Source organism: Humulus lupulus, chromosome 5, assembly GCF_963169125.1.
Source record: "Humulus lupulus chromosome 5, drHumLupu1.1, whole genome shotgun sequence".
NCBI lineage: Eukaryota > Viridiplantae > Streptophyta > Magnoliopsida > Rosales > Cannabaceae > Humulus > Humulus lupulus.
This window is the reverse complement of record NC_084797.1, coordinates 240569974-240581380: the sequence shown is the minus strand read 5'-3', so window position 1 is coordinate 240581380 and position 11407 is coordinate 240569974. Positions and strand designations below refer to the sequence as shown.

Here is an 11407-nt window from a genome sequence, read left to right as displayed (position 1 = left end):
GAGAATGCCAAATTTGGCCCATGCTCAAAGTTCTAAAAAGTGTTCTAAAATATAGCATGAACTAAATTTGACAAATTAATAAATACTCATTTTTTATTTACCATATTATTACTAATTATTATAATTGAGTAGTTGGCAATTAATAATCAACCATATACTATTTTTATTTATTTTTTAATAGCAAATTTCTTAAAATACATAATTTGGATAATTAAAAATTCAATTTTGGTATGTTTTCAATAAATATTAAATGAATTATTAATTTTTTTTATTAATATTAGGCTAAATATAATATAAATTCATTTTTTTGTGCTAAATTTGAAACAAAATTTATATCTTCCATTAGAGATAGTGTAAGAAAGGAAAGCCACTTAATATAACAATCAAAAACAAAAAAGAGAAAGAAAAGTTAAAATAAAGAGAAAAATGGAAGTAAAACTTTCTCTGTATATTGTTTTGTATTAATGATTGAATATTGTACAGTGCAGCCTATATATTTATAGTACAAGAGGAAGGGTACGGTCATAACATAAAATATTCCATACTGCTGTGGTGATGACACGTATGGTAGGGTTTTCTCAATATTTGGAGAGTGTCAAATTCTAGAAAGATCCTAGGACACCTGTACAAAGGAATGTACTCAAAGAATCAATATTTAATTTTAACATGCTCCCTCAAGCTTGGCTGGGATGACAGTGACACCAAGCTTGTTATTTAAATATTGAAACTGATTTATGGAGACTGCCTTGGTAAATACATATGCCGTTTGTTCAGTTGTTGGAATGTGCCTCACTTCAATAAGCCCTTGTTTGATCAGATCACGAATGTAGTGCACGTCAACTTCTATGTGCTTTGTTCGACTGTGAAAGACTGGATTTGAAGAGAGTTGTTTTGCACCAGCATTATCACACCAAATTACAGCAGGAGCCTTGTGATTCAGGCCGAGTTCTTTGAACAGTGACTGCAACCAAGCCATCTCTGTTTCCGTTTGTGATAGAGCTCTATACTCGGCCTCTTTTGACGACCTTGCAACGGCCTTTTGTTTCTTTGAACACCATGTAATTAGATTTCCACCAAGATAGACACAATATCCAGTAGTTGATTTTCTATCATCGATGGAGCCAGCCCAATCGGCATCGCTAAAGCATTCAATTGTCCAATTGTTGGAAGGTTTGAACAATATTCCCTGACCAATTGTTCCTTTTAAATATCGAATGAGCCTTTTGCAAACTAGCCAGTGATGATGAGTGGGATTGTGCATAAATTGACTTAATTTATTTACTGTGAATGCAATATAAGGCCTACTAAGTGTAAGATATTGAAGGCCCCCCATAACACTTCTGAAAAATGTAGACTGATCAAATGGTTTACTATCACCAGTGCTTAGTTTTTCACCTTGAGAAATAGGAGTTGGGCTTGGATTACATGTCAGCATGTTTGTTTTCTTCAGCAAATCAGACGTGTATTTACCTTGTGAGAGGTGAATACCATATGCTCCCCGAGTGATTTCGAAGCCAAGAAAATAATTCATAGAGCCAAGAGACTTTAGTGAGAAAAACTAACTAAGTTTAGTAATGATCGTTTGAACCTGTTGGTGATTATTGCCGATCAAAAGAATGTCGTCAACATAGACCAGTAAGTAAAGTTCAGCACCACCATTTTTGTAGAAGAAAAGAGACGGATCCGAAACAGAGTTCTTGAAATGAAGAGAGATCATAACCTCTTTTAACCTGTCAAACCATGCCCGAGGAGCCTGTCTAAGACCATATAAAGCCTTATTTAATTTGCAAACATGATTGGGAAACAAGGGATCAACATAGCCAAACGGTTGTGCCATATAGACAGTCTCAGTAAGTGTGTCGTTGAGGAAAGCATTGTTAATATCAACCTGCTGAATATCCCACTGATTGGCAGCAGCAAGAGCAAGAATAACCCGAATGGTAGAACTTTAACAACCGGACTGAAGGTTTCAAAAAAATCAATTCCGGGTTGTTGTTGAAAACCTTTGGCGACAAGACGAGCCTTGAATCTCTGCACACTACCATCAGAATTTCTCTTGATACGAAAAATCCATCGATTATCAACCACACTCATGTCAGCCGTGCGTGGAACAAGGATCCAAGTTTTATTTTTCCGAAGAGCATAGTACTCAATGTCCATGGCAGCCTTCCATCGAGGAAGACGAAGTGCTTGAGCAGCATTTTCAGGTTCAAGTTCAAGCATTAGAGCAAGAGGTGAAGGACAAAAAGCATTAAAAACACGTGGTTTGTAGATGCCAGCCTTAGCTCTTGTGATCATTGGGTGAGAAGGAAGTGTAGGAGTCTTAGGTGGTGAGGTTGTTTGAGATGGAGTGGCTGCACAAGGTGAAGTAGGTAGATCAATATGTAAAGGGGTTGTGGAATGTGAGGAGGAAGTACCTGGACTTTTTGTAGTGGCTGAGTGGTCATGAATGACAGGTGACTTCGAAGAAGAAGCTTCTTGAGAGGAGGTAGACGAATTTTCAGCATCAACAATCACAGCTCCACGATCATGATCGTTGGTCACGGTAGGAAGGTATGGAGGCCATTGTGGGTACTGGGATGGTGTAATAGAGGAATCGGTAAGAGCTGTAGTGTAAGAGAAACCTGTGGTAAAAGGAAAATCAGACTCATCGAAGGACATGCTGCTAGCAATATACACAAGACTAGACGGATGAAGACACAAGTAACCCTTGTGGTTAGGACTATACCCTATGAACACACACTTAGCGGATCGGAACTGAAGTTTATTGGTGTTGTAAGGTCTAAGATACGGATAGCACGCACAGCCGAAGGCTTTGAGGAATTTGTAATTGGGAGTAAGATTAAACAATTTTTGGATGGGACTTTTATAATTCAAAATAGGAGTAGCAAGATGATTAATAAGAAAGGTGGATGTTTGGAATGCTTCCCACCAAAACCTTTGTGGCATGCTAGAGTGTGCAAGAAGAGTGAGGCCGGTTTCGACAATGTGTCGGTGTTTTCGTTCGGCTTTACCATTTTGTTGATGAGTGTGTGGGCAAGGGTGTCGGAACTTAATGCCAAGAGTTTGAAGGAGAGGTTCAAAAGATTGATATTCGCCGCCCCAATCGGTTTGGATAGTTTTGATGGTAGTGTTAAGTTGTCTCTCAACTTGGACACGAAATTGTTTAAAAACACCTAATGCCTCATCTTTGGTTTTTAATGGAAAAATCCATGTGTATCTACTAAAGTCATCAAGGAAGTGTATATAATATCTATAGCCATGCCGAGACATAACAGGGGCAGCCCCCCATATATCCGAATGAATGAGTTCAAGGGGTTGTTTTAATTCTTTTAGGCTAGAAAAATATGGTTTATGATGTGCTTTACCAAGTTGGCAACTAGAGCAAAAATGTAACTTAGAAGGAAAAGATTTTCTTTCATTGATCAAAACATGTTTGAGTACATTGATGGAAGGGTGGCCTAACCTAAGATGCCATAACTCGGACTCTTTGACAGAAGTATAAAAACAAGACTTGATAGACTCTACTTGAGAACATGGGACAGACTCAACTCTTGGACAAAGAGTTTTATTGGCTGAAGCAGAAAGGCAGAGAGAACCATGACTTTGTGAGCATGAGAATGGAGCTGCAAGTTGATAGAGACCATTCCTAACCTTCCCTTGAAGAAGAACCTTCTTCGAAGCCATGTCCTTCAAAACACAAGAAGTAGGATAAAATTTAGCATATGCATTGTTATCTTTGATGAGTTGAGAAACACTCAATAAATTTTTTGTAATAGAAGGCACACAAAGAATATTATTAATTTTCACAGGTGCAGCATTGCCAATAGATTGAATGAAAGAGTTTCCAATATGAGAAATAGGAAGGGATTGACCATTACCAACAGTTAGCTTGGTCTTACCATTGTACTCAGTTTGAGTGTGGAGATTTCCATTGTTCTCTGTGATGTGGTTGGTAGCCCCACTGTCCAGGTACCAGTTTGGATCATCAGTAGGAGGTTGTTGCCCGGAATGAGTAATAAAGGCTTGCTGACCATTGCCACCAGTTTGGCCATTAGAGTTAGGCTGAGGCGACTGTTGGGAGTTGTTGTGGTTTGGTGGGGCAAAGCTTAAATCAAAGCGGTGGTAACATTTTGCCGCGGGATGACCAGGTTTGTGACAAAGCTGACAGACGACACGACCTTGGTTTCCTCTACCACGGCCACGACCGCGTCCACGAGAGGAAGGGAACCTGCCAGAATTAGATTGAGGGACAAAGAGTTTCCTATTCCTTGCAGCAAAGTTAGCAGTAGGACCTGTAGGGTCAGCAGCAGAGGTCAGTTGGTCAAGTCTCATCTCTTGACTCTGAAGGAGAAACTGAACCTCAGAGAGGGTAATTCTATCACCCCTGGAAGTGAGATTAATGACAACAGAGTCATATTCAGGTCCAAGGCCTCCCAGAATGTATAAAATCAAATCATCATCACTGAATACTTGTCCTGAAGCAGTTAATCCATCAGCAATAGTTTTCATTTTCAAAATATAATCATGGATAGACTGGGAGCCCTTTTTGAGCGATTGGAGCTGAAAACGCAGTTGGAAAATACGGGCACAAGATTGTGTGGTAAAGAGATTTTCAAGAACCACCCATAAATCACGAAACACATTGCAACGAAGAACGTGACCCATCATAGCCTTAGAAATAGAGTTCAAAAGCTAGCTAAGAATAGCTTGATCAGTTCGAATCCACAGAGTGTGATGAGGGTTTACCTGCCTTGGTGCGGCTGGATCTTGCCAACAGGTGGTTCGAGAAAAGGAGGAGGGCAGGGTCTGGTTCCAAAAAGAAAGCCATCGAAATCATGAGCACGGACTGCCGGTAAGACTTGCGACCTCTAGTAGGCATAGTTCTCTCTGTCTAGCCTGATTGCAATCGGAGCAAGAAGAGGTGCGACTGGTGCTTGCTGGATGGGAATAGCTGGTGCGACAGGGACATCAGCTATTGGCGGAGCTTGAGGTGGAATAGGAGCATCGACGCCATCACGAGCAGCTTGGTCACGGCGAGCTTGACTTACGGAGGAGTCAGATTGAGACCCAGTGGACGCCATCGACTCTGATACCAAATCAAAAACAAAAAAGAGAAAGAAAAGTTAAAATAAAGAGAAAAATGGAAGTAAAACTTTCTCTGTATATTGCTTTGTATTAATGATTGAATATTGTACAGTGCAGCCTATATATTTATAATACAAGAGGAAGGGTACGGTCATAACAGAAAATATTCCATATTGCTGTGGTGATGACACGTATGGTAGGGTTTTCTCAATATTTGGAGAGTGTCAAATTCTAGAAAGATCCTAGGACACCTATACAAAGGAATATACTCAAAGAATCAATATTTAATTTTAACAATAACATTATGCTATTGGTGCATATTAGTATAGAATCCATGTGTTAATACTCAATGATGAAAGTGTAAACAATAAACTCTCTCACCATCAAGGGAGATTTGAAAGGAAGAAAAAAAAACCAAAAGTAATAAAAAATCAAATTAAACACAAAAGGAGGGAAAAATGATTAAATATTTTATAATTAAAGATGACAATTGTGAAAAATGAAACAAAATGGACCAAATCCTAATAACGTAGGTAGCAAAGGAAGGACCAAACTCTATGATTGGTTCAACACTTTCGGAGTAAACTAATAATTTTTTAGTAAGTTGGTTTTGGTTTTGGTTACTCTAAGGCACACTGTCCTTTCAGTCCCTCGACGAGTCCGCCACTCTTCGCCTATAATCTCCCAAAGGACAAGAACTCTCCTTCCTTTATATCTCAACCTTCAAAGCCTCAAACTTTCCACCCACCCACCTACCTTCCTTTCTCTCTCTCTGTTATCACCAAACCCTCTTCCATGGAAGCTTCAACAGCCCTCTCACGCATAGGCCTGGCGGGTCTCGCCGTCATGGGCCAGAACTTGGCTCTCAACATTGCTGATAAAGGCTTCCCAATCTCCGTCTACAATCGTACTACTTCCAAAGTCGATGAGACCGTCGACCGTGCCCATCAGGAGGGGAACCTGCCACTGTTTGGTCAGTACAATCCTCGTGATTTCGTGCTCTCAATCCAACGACCCAGATCTGTTATTATTCTTGTTAAGGCAGGGGCTCCCGTGGACCAGACTATCGCTGCCTTGTCTGACCATATGGAGCCCGGTGATGCCATAATTGATGGTGGTAACGAGTGGTACGAGAACACTGAGAGAAGAATCCAAGAGGTTTCTGGTAAGGGTATTCTTTATCTTGGAATGGGGGTTTCTGGGGGTGAAGAGGGTGCTCGTAATGGGCCTTCGCTTATGCCTGGTGGGTCTTACCAGGCTTACTCGAATGTTCAAGATATTCTTCACAAGGTTGCAGCTCAAGTCGAGGATGGCCCATGTGTCACCTATATTGGTGAAGGGGGTTCCGGCAATTTTGTCAAAATGGTTCATAATGGGATTGAGTATGGTGACATGCAGTTGATATCGGAGGCTTATGATGTGTTGAAGAATGTTGGAGGGTTGTCAAACGCTGAACTTGGTGAGATTTTCGCCGAGTGGAACAGAGGTGAGCTTGAGAGCTTTCTTATTGAGATTACTGCTGATATATTCAAGGTTAAGGATGATCAGGGTGATGGAGAATTGGTTGATAAGATTTTGGACAAGACTGGTATGAAGGGTACTGGAAAATGGACTGTTCAACAGGCTGCGGAGCTCTCTGTGGCAGCTCCAACAATTGCAGCTTCTTTGGATTGTAGGTACTTGAGTGGGTTGAAGGAGGAGAGGGAGAATGCGGCTAATGCTTTGAAAGAAGCTGGTTTGAAGGAGGAAGTTGGGCCTGTGATGACAGGAGTTGATAAGAAAAGGCTTATCGATGATGTTAGGCAAGCTTTGTATGCTTCCAAGATTTGTAGTTATGCTCAAGGGATGAACTTGTTGAGGGCCAAGAGCAATGAGAGAGGTTGGAATTTGAACATGGGAGAGTTAGCTAGGATTTGGAAAGGAGGCTGCATCATAAGGGCAGTGTTTTTGGATAGGATTAAGAAGGCTTATCTGAGGAATCCCAATTTGGCCAGCTTAGTTGTTGACCCAGAGTTTGCCAAAGAGATGGTTCAGCGCCAAGCCGCGTGGAGGAGAGTTGTGGGGTTGGCTATATCCGCCGGCATTAGCACCCCTGGAATGTGTGCTAGTCTATCCTATTTCGATACCTACAGGCGTTCCAGGCTTCCTGCTAACCTTGTTCAGGCTCAGAGAGACTTGTTTGGTGCTCATACCTATGAGCGAGTTGATCGACCTGGGGCATTCCATACCGAGTGGACAAAGCTTGCAAGAAAGAGTGACGCTGGTGTTGGGTCTTTTCACTAAGTTTTTTCTGTAATTCGGCATTGGTTATGTTGGAAAGTGAATTTGAGTTGTATCTCTTGTAGGCATAGCATAGCATTGGTTATCATTGTTAGCCTTGAAATTTCCTTATTTTCTTCTATCTTAATAAGAAGTGCATGCCTTTCAATGAGCTGAAGCGTTTTAATTTCGTACTTTTTTGTTTGATCCAAGTTGAGTTAGCTAGCTATATATCTGTTTTTGATGGGTTTTATTATGTTGGCGAATGAAATGGAGTGAAGTACAATATGTGATATTGGTTTATATTGCTTTGGAATAAATATATGACAGCTGAACGTGACGCTTCTCAACTTTTTGTACGAAGTAGCCGTTTGAAAGGGCTGAATTTCTTTTATTGGGTCTGGTCTTATGATTATTTCGAAGTTGTTGTGAATCGTGTCAAAACTTGGGAATGCCGAAAGCTTGGCAATTTCTTGGTTGAAAAGGAGAAGGGCAAGAAGTCACTTTTTATCTTTTTGCTCTTCTTTAGCTTTGATTGTCGTTAATGTCTTTATTTTCTTGGATTTTGTTTTTTTCTTCTTGTAAGATTAACAATTGTAGTAGTCTTGTATACAAGACTTGCTTTTGGCTTGGTATGTAAGTTACAGAATGGTACATTGTCAGAAGCAGGTACTCTTATCTTGAATTGTTATGGTTGAAATTTGAATATCTTTCACTCACTCAATGATACAGTGCAACCTGTAAAATTGGAAAATCATGCCATTTAAAATGAAGTTATGATATTTAAGTTATTATCCTAAATTTAATATCAACAAGTCAAAAACTATAATGCTTCCCATAAAATGAAAATCAGTAATATATATTTATATGACAAATTTACATCACTCATGTCAATTGAAAACCAAACAACTATGTATTTCACAATTTTACAATACCATGATTAAAGTCATTATTTTCTTTAGTAAAATAAAACTGCTTTGATGCTACAGGCTCACCTGTTGGTCACTGACTTCAAGTAAAACAGCAATGGATGATATTGAAGCAAATAGGCCCAGACAATAGTAAAGAAATCATGTGAAACATCCATTCTCAAGAACAGGCTGTGTTCTTGTTACTCCAGCAGAAGGCATTTTGCTCTGACCAACCCATCTGCTTGTAAGAACCAAGTCTTCATCAGCTTGTCTTTCCATTATCTGAATCTTCTTGGTTCTTAAGATCCTCATAAAGAAAATCCCAGCAAAACCCAGCAACACCAGAACAATAAATCCAAGAATAAAGCCAGTCAGCCACCAATGCCATACATTCTGCTTTCTTTGGACACTGTTGCCTTCTGGAATAACTACTGAAAAATGACCCTGCTCTCTGGACTGACACTCACCAAAAGAACTCATCTCACTAAGGTAAGAGCTTCCATTAGCTGCAAATGTTACACATCTTGTTTCGGATTTTGTGCTCTCTGCGAGTGTCAAGTGGCGAAAATGAATTGAAATAGGCTTCCCCATAGTGGTTAGATTGACCTTTGTGAAGCTATCGGCACTTGAATTTGATGCATCAAAAGCCATGAAACCAACAACTGAAGTGATTAAGGAGTAGCCTGGTACTGTGTAGTAGTGAGAAGACCAATTTTTCATGTCTTGGTAGACCAAAGCAAGTCTTCTTACATGAGGCAAAGAGATTGTTCTTGAGGGTATGCTAAAGTAGCTAAAATTAGCTCCTTTGCACCACAATCCCCGGCTTCTTATCTTCAAAATTGAGACTTCTATGCCTGTTAAATTGGCCGGCGGGATAGTTTTGTACAAGACACCAGTGTGAGGCAAGTGTCTGACAAGCGCCTTCGAAGTAAAATCTTCAAGTAAAGCATCCAAAGAATCAGTTGCAGACTTGTTCGAGCAGTTCACCAAGGGGAAGAAAACTGATGTGAAGAGCAAGAAAAAGACGTAGTTCAGGCTCATCTTGGATCCCTCTTGAGACAAACTCAAGTGATTGAACAAAGTGGATAAATTAAGTTAACCATCTCATATTCTTTCCCATATCTTCAGAGTTAAGACACAAAGTAAAAACTTGCTCTTTTTAAGCATTGGAAAAACAGCACAATTATGAAAAAAGAGAGGAAATTTCATAAAGTAATTGTATGAGTTTTATGTTCTGTTTGAATTGTTTGAATGATGATGTGTTTTGAATAAAAAAGACAGTGAGCTGTGAGCATGCTAAGAAAAGGGTCCCATTGAAAAAGACTAAGACCATCTGTTATCAAAACTTCAATTTGACTTTAGTCATACCAGAAATCTAAAGTTCACACAAAACTAGACTTTTGTCAGTGTAATCTAATTTATTAGCAACCTCAACTAGGAGAGAAGAAGCAATCCTATTCTTTTAATCCTTTCCAGTTATTTAGCAATAGATAATGTGGAAAAACATCAAGGAATCTTGGCCCATATAACATGTGGGGAACAAAGTTTAAGGCGCTGATTGCTCTCTTAATTTAGATATTTTGAGGTGTGAAATTATGGTTGACTCTCTTGTTCATAATGTTGATGGTGTTTTCTAAAGCACTTTGATTGATTTTTAACCATAGTTCCTTTTCATGTTTTAACCATAGGTCAGTTTCAGCCTTTGATTCTTACTTTTGGGAGACCACCAGCTTTTTTTATTGTAATAATCAATTATGATTCCCCAAAAAGAAAGGAAATGAAAATGTTATTGTAACCAACGGCTACATGAGAAGCCTCATGTTTGTGTAATGAACAAGAAGCATCTTTCCCATAAAGAAAAAAGTCAATTTCACCTAAATTGAGTTAGGAAGGTTTCATCTAATAATTAAAAGGTTATTTGTGATGAAAATACCAAATTTTTCATAATTGTTGCGCACTTAAGTATCAAATTCATTTTTTTTACGGTAATAATACCAAATTTTTACAAATAATTTCACTTAAATACTAAATCAAAAACGTTAACGACATTAATATCAAATCTTTACTAACAGGTGCACATAAATACTAATTTAACTTTTTTTATATAGTAATAATACTTTAAATAAGTGTAATATCCACAAAGATTTGATATTATTGCTACTATAAAAAAATCATTACTTTAGTGTACCTATTAATAAAAATTTAGTATTAATGACATAAAAAAATAATTTAATATTTAAGTGTAATTATTAGCAAAAATTTACTACTTTTGTTATTAAAAATTATTATTTGATACTTAAATGTAACTATTATGAAAGATGTGATATTTTTAGGCAAATATTCCTAATATAACAAGGATTTTGACAAATAAGAATACAATTTTCTGGGCTTTTGAGACTAATTTAGGGCCAAAGGAAATTTTGGGGTTTGTAGGATTTTATCTTAAACTTTGGGCCTTTGGGGTGTGGAATGCTCCAACTCCATACATTTTCAAGGGGAATTCACAAAAATACTTAAGATGTAAAAAAAAATACTAAAAATACAGAATATGGAAAAAATTACAAAAATATAAATGCCATAATCGAAAATACGGAGTTATTTGTTTGTGAATAAAGTTTACAAATTTGTAACAATACAGTTTTTGTGTAACTAAAGTTTACAAATTTGTAACTATAATTTACAAGTTTGTAACTATATGTCACAATTTTATAAACAACATTTACAAACTAAATAGAAAATTGTAACAGACGATTACAAAATTGTTATTCATATTTTAGTAATTTTTTTTAAAATTCATATTTTTCAATTTTTTTTTAAATTTACAGTACTATGTGTAATTTTTCCTATTTTCAAAAAGCTTTGTGGGCATGGTCCTATTTTTTTTTTTTTGTAAACAAAGATTACAAATTTGTAATTAAAATTTATAAGTTTGTAACTATATGTCACAATTTTATAAACAACATTTACAAACTAAATAGAAAATTGGAACAGGCGATTACAAAACTGTTATTCATATTTTTGTAATTTTTTTTAAATTTCATATTTTTTAATTTTTTTTTTAAATTTACAGTACTATGTGTAATTTTTCCTATTTTCAAAGAGCTTTGTGGGCATGGTCTTTTGGCCTAAAGAGGTAGTCTTCATTTTTT

General features: G+C 37.6%; 2 protein-coding genes across 2 annotated transcripts; one reads left to right on the top strand and one right to left on the bottom strand.

Moving 5' to 3' along the window:
* Nucleotides 1–5722: 5722 nt before the first annotated feature.
* On the top strand, nucleotides 5723–7519 carry LOC133778544 (6-phosphogluconate dehydrogenase, decarboxylating 3, chloroplastic). The gene has a single exon (XM_062218504.1). It carries the CDS (start codon nucleotides 5884–5886, stop codon nucleotides 7369–7371), a length of 1488 nt encoding a protein of 495 aa, XP_062074488.1. The 5' UTR covers nucleotides 5723–5883; the 3' UTR covers nucleotides 7372–7519.
* Nucleotides 7520–8417: 898 nt separating this feature from the next.
* Nucleotides 8418–9299, bottom strand: LOC133780176 (uncharacterized). Its single transcript, XM_062220047.1, has one exon. The coding sequence runs from the start codon at nucleotides 9297–9299 to the stop codon at nucleotides 8418–8420; it is 882 nt and encodes a 293-aa protein (XP_062076031.1).
* Nucleotides 9300–11407: the final 2108 nt, after the last annotated feature.

Coding starts and splice junctions, on each gene's coding strand:
- LOC133778544 (XM_062218504.1), top strand. CDS start 5,884: ATGGAAGCTTCAACAGCCCTCTCACGCATAGGCCTGGCGGGTCTCGCC.
- LOC133780176 (XM_062220047.1), bottom strand. CDS start 9,299: ATGAGCCTGAACTACGTCTTTTTCTTGCTCTTCACATCAGTTTTCTTC.